Source organism: Malurus melanocephalus, unplaced genomic scaffold, assembly GCF_030028575.1.
Source record: "Malurus melanocephalus ecotype Western Australia unplaced genomic scaffold, MMel_1.1 scaffold_24, whole genome shotgun sequence".
Classification (NCBI taxonomy): Eukaryota; Metazoa; Chordata; class Aves; order Passeriformes; family Maluridae; genus Malurus; species Malurus melanocephalus.
In genome coordinates, this window is record NW_026623256.1 from 2,011,265 (window position 1) to 2,029,891 (window position 18,627).

Here is an 18,627-nt window from a genome sequence, read left to right on the forward strand (position 1 = left end):
TCCAGAGGAATCCAAAAGTTTTATTTTCAGAGCAAAAATAAAGCCAGTGACCAACATTCTTTTCATTCATCTTTATCATCAGTTGCACAASACACCATTTTTAACAATGCAAAACCATCACATTAAGTAAATGAAATCAAAGATGTGCATTTCAACATTTTCCTGGCAGTCCTGATCTGATGCCAGTAATAAAATGCAAACATAATCTAATAATACCATTTGAAATTATTTTAGAAATTCTAGATCTAGGCCATTTTAAATGTCTTGTATTATTTTGGTGAAAAAAAGAAAATCTTTAAGGGAAAACAATCATTGAATGCAATTACTATTGATAGAACAGAACACATTTTTGAAAAAGCAGCTATTGATCAGAACATACTGAAATGAAGACAGACCTGGTGTGCCAGTGGAATTTTAGTTGAAAGCTATGTACTTCAAGACATTATTCAAGTCAAAACTCAAGGAATACTCGAGGGTAAAGAAAAAGGCTGTTAAAGCTGTTAAAGTTTTAACTGTGTCCAAAGGCAGGTTACACARTACAAACACACACTCACTCTTTTTGCAGTAGTTATTTGAAAGGCTGTAGCTCTCAGATTTCTCCTTCAGCAATAAATTATTTATTATGATACAGTGCACAGAACATGGTGAAACATTTCCTCACTACTCAGAAGACAGACACACTGTCTAAGTCCATGTCTCTGAAAATGAGAAATGGAGACGACAGCCTCCTTGCATCTTCATTAGCTGGATCCCTTCTCCTCTTTGGCATCAGAGGCCTCCACAGAGGCAGCTTCCAAATCTTTGCTGGACTTCTCATCGTTTTCATCCTCTTGAGGGTAAAGATCTGGGTATTTYTGCATGCATTCCTGCATGGCACGGAATTGGTCCACACAGTCTGATCCCTTTATTTCTTCTGTGCTATAGTGGAAACAAGAAAAGGCTGACTTGAACTGCTCCCCACAGGGACCGCTAGCCATTCCACCCAGACATGGGCAATTCCAATTGATATCTCCATTGGGCAATATCAATCCTGACAAACAAGAGAGAAGAAAAGTTAATGCTCCTTCCAAAMAGTGATTTCATTCAGTGACAGCTGCTGGGCTGCAGGTGTGAACTSAAGAACTAACAATGCCATCTTAGTTCTGTAGCTTCAAGGCTCATAAACACCTTTCACTTCCCAGCCAGTTTGTTTCTCCCTCTGATCTGTATAATCCTTTAATAGGCACAAGTGAGATTAGTCCTCTATCCATCTCTTGAGTTAAGTCCTTTTYCCTGGACTACAGACCACTGAGAATATTCTAAGGGAACTGCAAAACAGAAGTCCATTGATTTGCAAGACTCTGTCAGGGGAACAAGCAAGCATTAAAATCATGCCATACAAATAATAAGACTTTAAATCCAGTATTAAGACTAGAAATCTTTAAAATCAATCAAATGGATGCATTTTTCTTCTTGATTTAAATAAACTCTGAAATACTAATACACAAATTTCCCCCTTCAAATTTGAACTGGAAGACCAGAATTGCAAAAAACAAAAATCAGGGTATCAGTAAAGCACAGATTAAGTCAAGTGCCACAGAACACAAGGAACAGTGGGAGCAAGCCTGCCTGTCTGGCTGCCAGAAATCAAATTGTACTTTAGAACGCAACTGAAAGGAGTTAAATATCACTTAAAATTCTAAACTGGAACAGCTGTAAACTTCTGCTCTGGAAGAATTAAAGTCATGACAAATACTTCACTGATAGAATAGCAAGGTGAAGATTTAAGGGCATAAACCTTAAATTTAAGCACTTTCCCTTTAGAAGGGGCTATGAAAATAGGACTGGCAAATAACAAAGTTGCATTAAGTCTAATTTAAACATTAAATTGTATTTAGGACCTGATACAATTTGACATTATCTAAAATGCTGCCACAGAATCCACAAGTTCCAGACATTACAGGTGCAATTCCCTGGACACCAGGCTGAAATATCATTAATCTCGACTGGTACAGCAAAAGCAGCTCAATCATTTCTTGCTATATTAGAAAGAGTATTTTACAGTGATTTGCAATACATCACTGATGTGCTCCAACTGAGCCAACGCTGTTCAGCAGAAAATTACACTGAGTCAGTTATATCTCAGCATTGATCAGACTCTTTTTAATTACAGAAAGTAATAGTGTCCTTAGCACAATTTAGTCAACTACAGTAGTRCTGTCATTTTCCATGGATCATGCTTTATTTGGCAAGATGGTTTGRCAAAATGTCTATAATATTCAACGTACTGATAAGATACACCTAGCCCAGTGCATCATGGCATCTCCAGCTGCCTGGAGGAAAAGCTGGACTTCTGAAACAAGATGGGTGGCTGGTGCCAGACTCCTGATGCCATGGGTGACATAAAGCAGAAAGATGTTAATCATACAGTGTAGAAGAAATAAAACTTGCTTTGTAAACTAGATTTTGTAGTCCTATATTCCTCTTCACTAACATCAACAAGTCATTTTAAGGTCTTTTTTTTAACTTTAAAAAGAAAAAAATATATTTTGAAATGTTCCTGAAGACACTACAGCAATAAAATAACTTGTACAATAATTCTCCTAAAATAGATTGCTCCTTTTAGAATCAGACCTGCCAAGGAAGCATGCAAATCTTAATAAGAATGTGAGTTATCACATAAAGAATACATTCTATGCTATCAGAAGATCATTGGCCTACACCTATTTGCTCACTGAAATGGCACCCATTTCAAATTATCTATGCACAAAAACTATGCTTTAGAAAACCAAAACAAAAATACAGATGAATAAAGCAAGCATTTCCTCATTCATAATTGCAGCAGAATTCACACATCAATGAGTAAGTCCATCAGCAAGCTTAGAACACAATTAAATCGGAAACAGATTTCATCCACTGCTCTCTGAACTGCAAGCCTGCAATAGATGGGATTACCATTTTTAATTAAAATTTTTKAATTAAAACTTCTTTCAAATACAGCCTGAACCTCACTGATCCAGTGGGTCATAATCTACTTCAACCTGTACTTGTGGAAGAAAAAACAACCCTGTTTACATCATAGCAGATCAAGACCGGTGTGAGCAATTGATTGCTGACATCACACAACCTAATGTCTCATGGCTCATGSAATCTGTAATATCATGGACAAAGACAGGCCCATCTGCATCTGTGTCATCACTTGTCTTTGGACTTGCTGCTAYGAACTTCCACTGTTGTTCTGAGAAGAGTTTCTTCCCTGTTACATGAGAAACATTCCCATAACAAGTTTATATGCCAGGGATTCACAGKGTAAGATGACAGGAAGCAAGATTGAAAGGGACATCATGAGTTATAGAAACAGTCCTGTACATGTGATCATTCATTATTTCTTAATAGAATGTGTGGTTTGGCTTCATCAGGGMCCTTTAGAAACCACTTTAAAACTGTCTCTAAACTAAGATGACAGGAACAAGTCTGGAAAAACAGAAGGGAAAGACCAGCAAAAATCTGTGTTTGAGGTCCAATTCCATAGGTGCTTTTATCCAGCTTTCCCATCACAGCTGTAATACTAATAAAAATCCCTTTGCATGCATAAAACTCATCAGTGCCTTCTTCATATAAGCTTCATAAAATAAGAAAGTATTCTAACTGATGGCAGCCAAAATGTCAGTGAAAACCAGGAATCTTTCATGTTTAAATTACACCATCTGCAACAYATGGAACCAGAAAGCTTTACAGTAACAATACTACTTCAAAACAGCTGCAAATGAATTCTTAATTTGTTTCCATCAGCCACAGCTGTCAAAAGGCACTGACAGTGAACTGTGAGCCTCTCTGCAGTATGAAATGCTAACCTGAACTTCAGCTTGTATATCTTTCCATTTCACACGGCTTTTTTTCTGTCAGTGTTTTTAAAGTGAGTCATTAACATTTTGCCTACCAAAAATTCCTAACTGATACAACAACAACAACAAAGTATTAATAGAAATAAGAAGTGTGTACAACTTTTTTTTTTATCCCAAGGGAAACAAAACACAAGTTTTCTTGAATGATCTACTGACTCAGACTGCTCAAAGACTACTGCCTGTTAATGTCTGGGACAAAAAAAGCCCAATACCAAACTAGATGTTTATCTCAAGTATGAAAAAGGCCCATACCAAAAAAAAAAAAAACCTCGAACACAAATTTCAGGAGTATTAGAAAATAGCTGATYATGGTAGGTCTATATAATGCATCTATTCTTTCCCAAATATGACTGGTGTCTATAGCACAGCAGAAAAGATGAAAAGACTTCTTACAGTTAATTATACAACAGAATTTGAACATTGGAAACCAAGTCTTCTATTCCAAGCAGAAGCTAAACTAGAAAAGCTTTCATGTAACATTAAATACAGCAAAATCCTTCCCAATTTTCTTTTAAAGAAAATCCATGCAAGCCAGAGCTTCAGCATTTCAACATATTCCAAACCATTTCACCCATGTTGTTCCTGCCCATAAGCTTCACTCCCATAAGATGCAGTGACATTGTGTGCTATGCCCATTATCTCTGTTCTGATCTAATGCACTTTAGCCCTGGGTCTTCAAGTGGTTTTTTAGACTGCAAAACACGGCAATAACTTACCACATACTATGAAAAACCACAACAAACTAATTAAAAAAAAAAAAAAACAACAAGAAGTTTGGCCTCACCCAAACTTTGTGACAGTATTTAAACATAGTTATCAAGTTTCTCACTTTGCATCTCACAGACACACACTGTCACTCTAAGGTGTCCCTGCCATAAACTTCTGGCTATTCCCATTTTATTCTCAGATCTACTGTTGAGGAACAAAGTGACCTAACATTGTGTAAATGCAGGACTGCTAGGGGGAAAAAAAAACCATCACCTCTTATCACCACAGCCTTTCCATATCCAGCAAAAAAGCACGTAAGAACAATAAATTAATATGGCACTTGAACAAGAATGAAGTGGTTCTTTTAATTTTTACTAGTTTTAATTACCCAAACGTATGGCACACTGGGGCAACATCAAACTAAACAGACCTATCAGTGCAGGTGTGCAAAACTTTTAGACATATAACTGACTACATACATTTGTAACGAAGCCAAAATAGGCAAATAAATGCAGTAACATTTCAACACAAATCCGTGTAGGAAAAAAAGACATTTTAATGACATTGGAAAGTGTGGCTCAAATTACACTACATACCATATTAGCTAACAAAGAGACCCTGTGAGCTACAGCTGCTAAACTGCTTAAATGCTGCCCTCTAAAGGTCTCAGAGCCACTTTAGAAAACGGAACTTTCACTTTCAAACTAAATTTCAAAGCGTCTGAAGAATTTACTTCAATCTCAATTGAGCTGAAACCAATGAAATCACACAAAGTGAAGAGGCCAAAAGACCTGTAAACATAAAGGCAATTAGAAAAAAATTAACCTAAACTCACGGATGTTCAAGATAATTATTAATCCAGGGCAAAATTTATTAAATCATCATAATCAGAAGATCAGTTCATTTATCCATTAGAAACAATTTAAAATACACTCTGCAATCAGAACATTAGAAGTCTTGGACTTACAAATATTCTGCTCTCTTAAATCTCAATTTGCAGGTTAGATACACTTCATACAAGAACTGTAATCTTAATGAGAACTTCTATATTTTCAAGGCAAAATTATGACAGTTGAAAACTCAATAATTTTATGTGCCACTGAAAGATATTTATTATATTGCTACCACTATAGTATAGGATTAACCAGATATTAATTGATATTAAATCAGATATTCAGAGATGACTAAATAAGGCAATTTCAGGTGCACACAGCCAGGTGAACAACTCGCATTAACGACAGTGATGTAACTCACTCCAGCTCCTCTGAAAATTGCATGGTGTTACTTAAAACAGAGAAAAAAACAACCATAATTTTCACTGATTAAGCTCTAACTTTGTTAATGAAAGAAAGAAATGGTTTTTCTGGATATGCCTGGCTACTAACCAACACTGAAAGCCATCAACTGATTATCTGAACAGGCCACTGAGAAATAAGAGTGTAGAAAAAAGGCCAGGCAAGGAAAGCATGTCATTTGTGATACCCTAATCTGGCAGTTAAAACTGCCAAGAGCTTGGGCATTTACTGAATAACCTGCTGCCCTCAGTCTTTAAAAATAAGTAAGTTTTTCTAATTCATACATGGTTTGTTTTCTGTTGGTTTTACATGTGATGTAACACTCCCTACTTCCATTCTTCTGCTCACTACTGACCTTGTTCTTCATAAGGGTCATCTGGGTCATCTGCAACCAGCTCAGCACTGCTCGGTGTCTCATGATCCTCCTTGGTTGCAAATATTATTCTGTCTTTTCCTACCATGGAGGAGACAAGAAGCAAAAGTTCAGAGAAACTGAAATTCTGTTATTCCAAAGCTCCAATTTTCATAGCAACATCCTGTTGCTGCAGATCATAGTACAGTTCATTGCACTGCTATATTAAAAAGTTGTTACAAAACAAACACTAATTACTCCTTTACCAGGACTAACAAAGATGAAGGGATTATACTAAAAAAATGTAAAGTGAGAATAAAACTGTAATAAATAACAGTGAAATGTTCAGTAGGAACTTACTAATAACAGTTCTCTTCACTAAAGACTAGTGCAATGTTTTACACTAGTCATCTGAATTAAAAAATGAAGAGAACCATCACCATATAGAACTAACTACAGTGAAAGGTGCTGTGAGCAATACAAGGGATAGAAATCCAACACAGCAAACATCCTGCTCTTGATTTAACAATAAATTTCCAAAGCTGTGTCAGAGGAAGCTTGGCTGGAAACTTGAGTAGTGTTAGTTTTTAGAAAACTCTGCACAGTTTTAACACACGCTCTGAGACACACACAAGCAGAGAACAGCTAGCTGAAACTCTTCTGAATGCACAATTGAGTATTCCTTGAGTGGAAAAAAATGGTAAATTCCATAAGAATTCTCGAAATTAATAAAGGCCACTACAGTGACTTGGCCTATTAGAAATTAGAACCTTCTGGCCCCTCAAAGTGACCTCAGCCAGCACAGTGACCTCAGTAACTTCTCTGCCTGGTAACCATGCATTTAAATATGTCTGAGAAACAGATAAATCTAAAACTTTCTTTAAAAGGGAAGAGTTTTCAAACAACTGCAGTGCACTCCAGCAAACTTTATAATGTGGAATGTTCAGTCATTTTTTTATATAAAAGGAGCTAGRAACACATGAACTCTAACCCCATCASKGCAATTTGTAGGGYTGCATAAGGCAACTTACAGATCTTGCAATATTAAACAAAGGASAGCCTAAAGCATAAGAGGTTCATAGGTTATGGCTACCTCACTACAGTTTATAATCAGCATTGAGCCAAAGTTTGTAACTTRAAAATTACACTTAGGGCTATAGAATGGCGCTTTATTTCCAGCCTGAAACTTTACATTCAGCCACTTCACATTACTTAAGATTGCAAAGGTATTTCSTCATAAATATGCAGCTATAGATATATAGACACCTATTTTAAAAGTGGTCAAGCCTCATAAATACCACAACYTGTACAGCATGATACAGGTACAGAAACGTAAAGCTCGCACTCCACCCACCCAGTCCATCAACMTTAAAATGGTAAAACCCTACACCTCTGGCCACTAAGCCAGGCGGGGATGAATGTAACCCCTGCGGGCAGGAGCCGTTCCGCGGGCGGGAGCTGCCGTGCCGCACGCCTCAGGCGCTCCGCAGCCACACACGGTCCCTGGGGCAGCCCGGGCCCCTCCGGCCGCTCCCGTCCCGCTGCGAGGCCGCGCTGCCGCCTCATGGCCCCGCCGCCCTTCCCGCCCTCCGTCAGGAGCAAGGTCGGCGGAGGGAGGCGAGGCAGCGCTGCCGCCGCCACACACGGACCGCACACACGGGCGGCTGCCGTGCCTCTGCTCCCCTCCGGCGGTGCCTTCCCCTCACGGGYTGCGGGGAGCGCTCCCACCCCCGGCCGCCTCACGGCGAGCCCGCCCGGCGGGGTGACATTGGGAGGACACCCGTGCGCACCTTCCTGCCTGCAGTAGGACATGGCGGAGCCGGCCGGTGCCTTCCCCCGCAGCGCGCCGCACACGGGCCCCGCCGCTCCGCTCCTGCCGTSCCGCCAGCCCCGCTCCGGGCAGCGCCGCGCTGCCGCTCCACGCCGCGACCTCCCGCCTCCGGAAGCGCCTTGCCGGCCCGCCGCCGCCGCTGACGCACCTCCTGCCGGCCGCACTACAGCTCCCGCCTGCCCGCGCCCGGCCGCACTGGGGGAGAGAGCGAGGCAGGAAGGGAAGGAGGAAGGAAGGGCTYCCCAGCCGCGGCGGGAACTACGCGTCCCGGCGTGCGCTGCYGCGGGCGGGGAGCGGCCCGGGGGCSGGAGAGCCCTGAGGCGGAGGAGGGCGCGGCTGGCGGTGCGCGGTTCTGGCGGTTCTTGAGTGGTGCTTCCCGGTGGGAGTGAAAGTCTCAGGATGTCGAGGAACGTAAGTGCTGCTCGCTCCGGCCCCGCCGCTGCTCCGTGTGGCGCCGCCCGGCTCGGCCCGTTCGCCCCGCGGTGCCAGGGCTGTGGGCAGAGCTCTGTGCCGGGCACAGCCCGCCGGCATCTCCGGGTGAGCCGCAGGAGCGCCATGCCCTGCCTTGGCTCTGTGCGTGTGCCCACAGCCCGCATACGCACAAATAAACCCCTGGGCTCTCCTGTTTGTCCTGGGTCACTGCCTCGTTTGAAGTTATTGTTGTCTTGGATATAATTATTTTAGAGTCTGCAGGCACCCTTTTCACTGGTGAGGTGAATCATAATTTGTTATTTATAGCGATGTTTTAGCTGGTCAGGAATTCAGGGCTATTACTCAGTTGCCATGGCCTGAATACAGGGTGTGGACACCAAATACAGAACCTGGAGACAGACCGAAGAAAGTTTGAACATCTAGAACCACTRTAATAGAAACAGAGGGTTTTTGTTTTTTTCTATCAGGCTGGAGTTTTATTTATTGCCTGGTATCAAAAGTGTGATAAGGCATTTAAGTGTGGGAAAGTTTGGGTCCAAGAAGTTCTGCTCTGTAGAGTAGCAGTACTAACAAAGCTAGAAGACTTGTTTTGAAACTGAATGCTTTCCCCTTTCACACCAATATTTCACTTCTGGTTTGTTTCCAACAGTTTACTGACACAGGCAGCAGAAAAGAGCATGTTAAAATCACAAGCGAGCCCAAACCAGGGTTCCTGGAGCGGCTCAGTGAGACTTCTGGAGGCATGTTGATGGGACTTGTGTCATTTCTTCTGGCTTTCTACCTTCTTTTTACCAATGAAGTAAGTGCAATACTGTCAGTGTTTGTACACAGCTTTATTACCTAATCCATGAGAAGAGGAGATTTTGTCTGGGGACCTGGTGCTTATGCTTGTGATGTAACAGAAAAGTGAAATCACAGGGCCACAGGTAGTATTTCTGTAGAACTGGGTGTGGTAGAGACAGGGCCARTGTGTGATGTGAGATAAGATCCAAAACTTGTAAACTGATGCAGAAACTATGGTCTGTGCAGTCTATGCTAAGAGGGTTGCATGAGCCAGCCACATTCCAGCCTTYTCTTTTTTCTTGAGATAACTAAAAGTTTCTAGTGTTGTTATAATTACATTAAAGGAATTTATACTCCATGTTGCAAAATTGGGGGTGTTACTTATTCATTTATTCTCAATATTATTTTGTGTGCTGGTTTTAGATAAAAAAAAAGTAAAAGGTAAGCCAGGAATCTTAGCACCCTACCATTGAAAACATACTTGTTTTGGCAATTTTGGAGCGGGGAGCAGAACTMTCTGAATTTTCACTTAAGGCTTCCTTTCATACCTCTACAAGAGGAAAAATAACTACTTCCCATTTTGATGACTTTGCAGAATAAGCATGCTAGGATATGATGGAAAGGCAGGGAAAACTGCCAAGGAGTCAATACAGGTGTGTGGAAAAATGAACCATAATTTGTATCATTTTGCAGTTATTTAGGAATGATGAACAAGATACGAGGTGAAGAGCAATAACTTTGAACCCTTGTTGGAATAATTTGGGTCTATTTGAGAAGCTTAATCAATGTTAATAGTCCTGCTGCCTAGCAAAGAAGTCCTGCCCCAAACTGGGTCAGACACAGAGAGTGGAGGAGTACAAGAGTGTTTGAAAAATATGCCTTGAGCTGAATATACAAACATTCCTTGTAGTTATCAGTTAACTTRTCGGCTACCCTTGTTCACAAAGTACTGCTGTGCCATTGATCCTCCACAACTTAATTTCTGTTTTCTGCATTCCAGGGACGAGCYTTAAGGACAGCCAAGTCTCTCGATGAGGGGTTTTCTCTTGTGGTCCCTCTTGACAGCATCCACAGTATCTCTCAGSAGAATGAAGGGAGACTGGTGTACTTGGCTGGTGCTCTGAGCACATCTAAGGTAAGTAAAATAGTGTCTTGAGGATATGAGTATTTCAAGCTTGGAGGAAAGGAAAAGTCTTTGCCAGTTAAAGTTTTGTTTGATATCCAGGAGAAGACACGTGGCTTTTCTCCTCCTCTAAGCATTGCCAGCTACCACTCARGCTTCRGTTCTTGGCCTGGAATCAGGGAGATGCTGAATAGCCTTAGACTCACTTCTCCCAAGCCACATKCCAGCTCTAGCTGTGTTTACCCTCMCACTGCCTTTCAGGGATAATTTCAATTGCCATTTGTGTATGGACCTTRTTGAATGTTCATGATAYTATAAAGTCTTCAGGCTCTTGCAGMACAGGAGCTCTGCAAGTTCTGACTTTTCAGTAGTGGCGACATTTTCCATGGTTCGCCAACATTGCAGGCGTTCCAGTAAAACAGAATCTCCTGGTTTAAACACTTAAACCTGTAAATCCATACTCTGCAATTCTGCCTTCATTCTTCACTATGGCAGTTACTTTGGATGATGATTCTTCAGGTCAGATCTGTTAATAAAATAAAGAGACATTGCCTTTTTTCTTTTATAACATTTATACTGTGTACACCTGTGTGTAACATAGTGCTGACTGTATAGAGTGAGGTAGGTAGATGAGTTTGGTAATAAAAGTACAGTGTTTGAGTTTGTGAGGTACAGCATTTACACTGACTTGTATTTTCTTTCATTTTTGCTCAGCCTTTGTTTGACCCCAGCTATGGGCTCTCCATCCAGGCTGTCAAACTTAAGCGTAATGTGGAAATGTACCAGTGGGTCGAATATGAAGATTCCAAGTAAGTTAAAGTAATTTTTAAAAGTTGTTTGTAAGGCCGTTGTGTTAACAGGATCCCTTTTTTTTCTCTCCCTATACCAAAGAAAAAAAAAACAAAAAAAACCCGTTACAGCAAGAGAATTGTAGAGCTCTKGGATTTTTTTATCTTTTAGAGAATTAATTTAATTTCCTTGGGAGATGTTAACTGTTTTAACAGCTCTGCTAATATTTGCAACCCAAATRGGGAAAACATTTCTATTATTTTTAATTTCACTGAGGGTAATATGAATCTTATTAGCTATTATGTGGCTGTGACTGCACAAAATTCATGCTCCAAATGTCTTTCATGTCATATAAAAAAAGAGTCAGAGGTTGTGAAGGTGTGAAAASTAATTTCTCAGTTTTAGCATGCTTATGGGGCAGCATCTGTTAAAGACTTGATTTGGGCCAGCTTGTCTCACTGTGTTTAATTCTGGTTGTTCCTCATCAATCTAGTCAACACCTYCTTGTTGGAAACACGGGAATGAAAGGGTTGTGGTTGTTTACCATTTGTGTGTATTTTCTCCTTGTACAGATAATCTCTGTGTTCAGAGCAGGTAGTTCAGAGAAGTGCTAGGTTATGTATAAAAGACAAGTTTGTGTTGCCAGTCTGTGTTTGATCTGTGCATTTCACTGGCAARGTGTATTGTGCCCTGAGCAGGGGTGTGTGTGCACTGTTTTGGTTCTCATCCCAGCCCTTTTTCTCTGCAGGGAATATGAAGAGAATGGTGAGATTAAGAAAGAGACCAAGTATTCATACAGTAAGTTGATCAACAGAAAGTCCCTTTTATTCATGTGACCTTGGACTTTCATGTGTATGTGTATCTTGATTTTTGTTCTAAAACTTGTATTTTCTTCTTGGGAAAGAAAGGAAAGAAATGTTAAGAAATAAGCAAAAATTCTATTTCCTAAACAAATGAYGGAACCTCCCTTTCTTGAGGTAACTCAGGTAAAAAGAGATGTGCTGTCAGCAAGCAAGTGCTACAGAAAATCTGAGTCTTGTTTTGGAACTCTTAGCGGTTCAGAGAAACATCCAGGGGTAGAATGCTCCAGAGACGGGGCCTTTGAGATCCTCAGTGACAGGAGATGGGCTTAGATGGGAGTGTGTTCAAAGCTAGACCTGAGATTGCACTTCAGGCATGGAGTACTTGGGAATACGTCAGCTGTGAGCAGAAGAGAATAGACAGGGAAGAGCAGGGTAGCTCCAGCCTGTAAGGGAGCCTGTTGAGAACCTGTTTAGTTGTTGGTACCAGCCAGTGAAAACACCAGCACCTTCTGATGTGCACTGTGGCTTTTGCCAAGTGCTCWTTTGGCAGGAGCAGAACTGGGTGCATTATTCTGATCTACCCAGTGGCAGGAAAGTACTCTGAGTCATCATGTATTTGGAGATTGGTGTCTGTGCTTCATTTATCTCGGATTAAAGCACRTGGATGTGTAACGTGGGTGTGCAGCAGTTTCTGGGTGTGATCATATAAAAACGCTCAGCTCAGTGAAGCATGGGGACCCTGTAGCATGGAGATACATAAGAGGCAAAGCTGGTGGTTGTGACAGACTTACAGTAACAGGGAACAAAAAGAAGTGCCATCTGAAAAAACAGCTGTCCTCTCAAGATTGATGGATTCTTTCCAGTTAATGTCTGTATATTATTAGCTGTGGTGGGTTAGCCTTGGCTGCCAGCCATGGACCCACACAGCTGCTTGCTTATTCTCCCATCAGTGGGACTGGGGAGGAGATTGGGAACGACAGGAATGAAGGACAGTGTCTTCAATAACTGAGATCTGAGTGTCCTTTCCTCAACCTTCTTATCATTCTGTTTAGATACAGAGTGGAAATCAGAAGTTGTGAACAGCAGAAACTTTGATCGAGAAATTGGACACAAAAACCCAAGGTAAGGTACCAYCTGGCACAGTCCCTCTGAATTCTGTCACTGGATCTGATCCAAGATGAATGCTAAATGATTAATTTCATAGAACACTGCAGTAGATAGAAACTGACGTTCTTTGGTTGTTGGGAGAACGAAGGCATAAAGAAATTAGAGCAGTTCAGAGCAGTCATGCCTTGTGTTGCTTATTGTAATGGCTCCAACAGTATGCAGTATAAACACAAATTCTTGATGGATTTGTTTTCACATCGTGACAGTCATTTAGCTCTTTGAGTTTCTCCTGATGTTTGCTATAGTACCTCTTCTGTGCTTACGTCTTGCAAATCAAGAGTTTGATCATCATTTTGGAACTAATCAAGGATTCTCTATGTTCTTCAGTGCCATGGCTGTGGAGTCTTTTACTGCTGTTTCTCCTAATGTCCAAGTTGGCAGCTTTGTTCTTTCCAAGGGTAAGGATTGTTTTGTACTGGCTTTGTGTCTGCTGTTGYATCAGCAGTGGACTTTGGTTCTTTCCACAATAGCTGTCATGTCAAGTGATAATCAGGAAGCCAGCCAGCAAATTGGCTGTTCCAGGTTAGACACTGGGCTTCAGCTTGATGCTAAATTCTGCTTAGGTCTCGTGGATAAAATTGATGATTTCAAGCAGTTGAGCTTGTCACACCTGGAGGATCCCCATGCTGATGTGACCCGAGGAGGAGATTACTTTTATCACAGTGACAACCCCAGGCGTCCAGAAGTAAGATGGGAATGATAAACCAAAGAAGTGATGAGTTGTGTGTGAAAAAGGAATTGGGGCATGTCCCATTTCTATTTAAATGTATAGAAAGTAGARTGCAGACCATCACATAGGATGACTCCCTTAGAGCAGCCCTTCAGAATGAGTGCTGCTCTTGCAGGAAGCTTCTGATCCCACATATTTGTTTTCTGTTTTCATGGTCTGCTCTGCTTTTAAATGGAAAGGGTTGGTGCTGGGAGGTGGGTTCTGCCTCTGCTTGCTGCATTGAGGAGTACAATCAAACAGCTTGTCAGATTATGCCACCTGCCCTGTTTTGCCAAAAGATGAAATGACAAGGATTGAACAAAGCCTATCATGTGCTCCTGCAGCTTAATCAGAGGGGATATTACAAAACAGCATTTGAGCTCTCCAGTTTCAGCTGCCAGCTACCTCTGAAAAAAGTACAGCTTGGAAACTATTCTGGCTGTCCTCTGGCTTGACATAAATGTTCAGAAAAAGTGTTGATAAATAAAGGATGTTCCAGTGGTGAGTTGTCTTTCCTGCGATTCCCTTTGTAAAACAATCTTTATTGAGTTCCAATCTTCTCTTGTTTGTAGGTGGGAGACCTTCGTGTYTCTTTCTTCTATGCAGGTCTGAGTGGAGATGATCCTTATTTGGGCTCTGCTGATAAGGTGAGCCTTCAGCTGTTTCTGTATTTTGCAGGCTCTGTTCCTAACTCAGTAACCAGTAAATATTTTTCCCTTTCTTCAAGGTGACTGTGATTGCTCGCCAGCGAGGTGATCAGCTTGTTCCCTATCATACCAAGTCTGGAGATGTTCTACAGATTCTGTACCCTGGGGATCTCTCTGTGGAGGTGGGATACCACACTCTACTAGTGAAGGGTTAATACTGGAGGTGGTAGTGCAGAAGCAGCAGAAGAGGAAGCTCTTACTCTCCTTCAGAYCTGCTGTGCAGAGGAGATACTCAGATAAACACTGGCTTTTCTTACTCCTTCTAGGACAACAGGTTGTAGCCTGTTTGCTTCCAGGTTTCTGCATATTCTGTGTGTTTGCTTTAAAGATTGTTTCTGTGCCTTCTCATTTTGCTTTTATTTTCTCCTTGKTTGTTTCCCAGTTACAAATGCAAGCACATGCTTTTGAACAGGTCACATGTAAAAATAGTAAAAGTCAGGGTTTAATTAAATAAACCATAAGAGTTATTCTCTCTTCAGCTCCTAATAACAGGAGTTTAGGTTTGTTTGAAATGTTTACTACTATTCTGGCTGAGAAAGAACCTTCAGGCAGAGCATTATGCTCCAATAAATCCTGCATGCTCCAGCAATTTGGTGATTCATTTACTTCTTTTAGTAGATTTGTTTCCTTTAATGATTGTTTTGTGCCCTGCTGTAAAAAAAGCAGATGTCAAGAGTTTACAGGGGCTCCCAAAAGCAGTCAAAAAGGCTTTGTTTGACTTGAAAGAGTAGCAGTAGAATCAACCCTCTGCTGTAAGATTTGAATCTTCATTAGATAGGATTTTCATTGAAAATTAACTGGTTAGAAATAATTAATTGAGTACTTGTATGTACAAGTAATCAATCAGTCTTACATATCTCTTAGACCATTTAGTGCTTTCTAATGTCCCATCTTTTCATGTGAATGTTTTGTTGAGCCAGAGGATCACAACCCATTTTGAAAAAATCTTACTCAGAATTCTTGTAAATAGAAGCTTTGCTTTACCTGATGAAATGTGGATATACCTTTTAGGTTTTCTTCCCTGCATCCAGCTTGTTCTCTTTCACACACCTTTCCTTCAGCCATCAGTGGATATTATTGCCTTTTCTCTCTACGGGGTGAATTCAGACTCTTCCTTCTTTATTGCAGTTACTTACTAGTGCTCATTTTCCACAGTAATGTTGCATGTATCCAATTACAGCAAAACCTGCGTGCTTCTGCCTGTGGCTAGTGTTGAATGGTGCTTTTTAGGTTGTTTTAATTAAGAAAAGTGTCAGTTTTCCCATGCTGCACTGTTCAGTCTATTGCAGAGCACTGCCATACTGCACAATCAAACCCTGCAGAATGAGTTGCAGTGTATSTTCTACAAGAGAAATTGTACTCCTAACATGCTCTTGGCTCTGATTGATTCATAATATACTGGAATTAAGGGGATCTTGAAAAAAAAGAACAAGAAACAGACTGCATGTCATGGTGTTTCCTTTCAGGAGGTGTTTCAAAAGGAGCATCAGAGTAACACCATGAAGACSTGGGCCCTCCGTGGAGCAGGCTGGCTCTCCATGTTTGTGGGCATCAGTCTGATGACCCGAATCTTTTACACATTAGGTAAGTTTATTACAGTAAGATATAAATATGTAGAAATAAGATCCTAACCTGTAGAGAGTTAATACATTTGGAGACYAGGAGTTCTGGTTTGAACTGAGACTGGATTTCATCTGAAAAGTCACTGTACAGGACCCCAAAACCATCTGGTTGCTTTGTGAACATTAAAATACCTAAYACAAATATTTTGCCAATCTCAGAAGATCCCAGCCCAGTACTTACCAAATCAGAAGATGAAGCACATGTTGGGCTGCTTCTTTGGAATCTAACTCAAGGAGCTGCAATACAATTAATTTATGCACCCACACACAACTGGTCCCCCCCCAACAGGTCCTAGTCAACATTTGTATAGAAATATGACTTTGTGTCTATTACAATGTTGTAAACAAACAGCAAAGAAAGTTTTTTGTTTATCCTTTTARTACAGAAAAATGCTGGAGTACAAACAGAAAAGCAGGACAATGCCTCAAACTTGWGTAAACCTCAGACATCAAAGATATYGTTYRCTTTGTAGCTGTGAACGTTKTTTTCTRATTTATTTATCCAAAAACATGSTACTCYAAGATTYATTATTGCCAGAAGGGAATTTTTGTGCTAGCARCTTGTATCAGTTGCCCTAGACTTGTTCCACAGCTGAAGGGCTGTCTCCTCTGCCTCTCAAGCCTTGGACAAATCTTCAGAMTTCATTTTGGATTACTTCCTGTCTGAAGAGCTGAGGTTAGCATTGCTCTTAGATGTTTAGCTGTTGCTTAATTATCAGATGCCTTGAGGATACTCTGCTGAAATGTCTGATCCAATGCTCTTCATAAATAGTTTGAGTCTGTCTTTTGATTGCAATTGTTAGCGGGCAGATCCTAGGCATGAATCAGACTTCCATTTGAGCTCTCATACTGCCAACGACTTCATGCCATGTTTAATTCTCTCTGCAGTGGACTGGTTTCCTGTTGTGAGGGACCTGGTTAACATTGGATTAAAGGCGTTTGCCCTGTGTGTGGCCAGCTCGCTGTCACTGCTGACCATCTCCGTGGGATGGCTCTTCTACCGCCCGCTCTGGGCCCTGCTCCTCGCGCTGCTCTCCATAGTCCCCATCATGGTGGCCAAGTCCCGTGTKCCCCCCAAGAAGCAGCAGTGACGAGGAGGTGGTCGGATCTTGGGCTGAGTCCTGGTTAGAACCTTCTCAAGTGCATTTCTGTCCTGGTTCCTGCAGCAAGCTTACAGCAAATCACAGCTCAGCAGCGAGCACTGAGAGCTGGGGAGGGGGCTTGAATGTGGGTATTGATACACGTTATCCATAGGACTATGGGATGCTGTTTGTGGAAAGTCAGTGACACTAGGTTGGGGRAAAAAGCATTTTGGAGTGTGAGTGTATTGATGGTAAGTTAGCGAACAAGCAGATTTGAACCTCTTACTGCTTAGTAATTCCCCCTCATTTGAGAACTGGCAAGTCTTGCTGGGTGGGGCACCTCGTGTTTTTGAAGAAAGTGCCAGCTGCATCCCATGGACTGTGGTTAGATATTCTGAGGAAATACTTGTGTGTACCTGTCTCTGACAAACCCTCCTTCTGCTGCCTTTTCTTGTTTGCACAGTCAGGAACACTCCTTTGGCTTATGTGTTTGACAGTGTGTGTCCAAAGGGAAAACACAGCTTAGGTAAATTCCACACAGCTCTCATGTRAACCCTCTGCTTTTGGACTGAGGATTTTCAAAGTCGTTGATGTAATGAGTGGCCAGGTTAGCAATGCTCTGAGGTTGGGTGAATTTATCARGAAATACTGATTTCCCCCAGGTTTTAAAAGTCTCTCAAGTAGTTGTTGGTTAGGCATCCAAAATGATAGCCTGGGCTATAACATTGCAGAACTATTTCAAAAATTTCACTTCAGATTGCACATGAAGGGGTATTCAGAGGTCATTCACCTGTAAATATAAAACTGGCTGCCTTGAAATAATATTTTTTATAATTGAATGCGTAGTCCTTAAAATAGTTGGGKTTTTTTTGCTGTGTATACTGTTCCTTTCTTGAATTTCACTTAGTAAGGATAATGAACATACTCCATGAAATTAAGTAATGGAAACATTTTTGCCTGATTGATTTTCTTAGATTTTAGTATTGTGAGTTTTGTATCATATTAGAGGAATGCCTTGTAATGTTGTGATGGCTCATGTTTACATTCTTCTGCTGTAATAAGTACTTGAGGTGGAGACACTCAAGTCTGTCCACCAACCTGGAGTCTGGCTTCCAGATGGGCCCTCCCTACACGACTKTGTTTTGGGGGTTTTTGTAAGTATTCACAATTCAGTACAAAAATAATGTCAATTATGAAATCTGTTTATGATCCTCAGCAGAGTATTTTCTTTACCAAAGGAACTTGAACATACATAGAAGCAAACCTTTGCTAGAAATGGTACTCAAATATGACTCTGAGTTAGAAATCAGAAATGTTTTTGAGAAATCATAATTATTAGT

The 18,627-nt window shown here is 41.1% G+C and overlaps 2 protein-coding genes across 2 annotated transcripts; one reads left to right on the forward strand and one right to left on the reverse strand.

Moving 5' to 3' along the window:
* CHCHD4 (coiled-coil-helix-coiled-coil-helix domain containing 4) lies at positions 1–8,211 on the reverse strand. Its single transcript, XM_057390281.1, has 3 exons — positions 8,030–8,211; positions 6,243–6,341; positions 1–1,030 (listed from the first exon to the last, which is right to left on the reverse strand). Exons 1-3 carry the CDS (start codon positions 8,049–8,051, stop codon positions 741–743), a joined length of 411 nt encoding a protein of 136 aa, XP_057246264.1. The 5' UTR covers positions 8,052–8,211; the 3' UTR covers positions 1–740.
* A 60-nt stretch (positions 8,212–8,271) lies between these two features.
* Positions 8,272–18,616, forward strand: TMEM43 (transmembrane protein 43). The gene is made up of 12 exons (XM_057390278.1): positions 8,272–8,481; positions 9,152–9,301; positions 10,286–10,420; positions 11,123–11,217; positions 11,946–11,995; positions 13,053–13,122; positions 13,495–13,565; positions 13,731–13,852; positions 14,449–14,523; positions 14,604–14,705; positions 16,050–16,167; positions 17,094–18,616. The coding sequence occupies exons 1-12, from the start codon at positions 8,470–8,472 to the stop codon at positions 17,294–17,296; spliced, it is 1,203 nt and encodes a 400-aa protein (XP_057246261.1). The 5' UTR covers positions 8,272–8,469; the 3' UTR covers positions 17,297–18,616.
* The last annotated feature ends 11 nt before the right edge of the window (positions 18,617–18,627 follow it).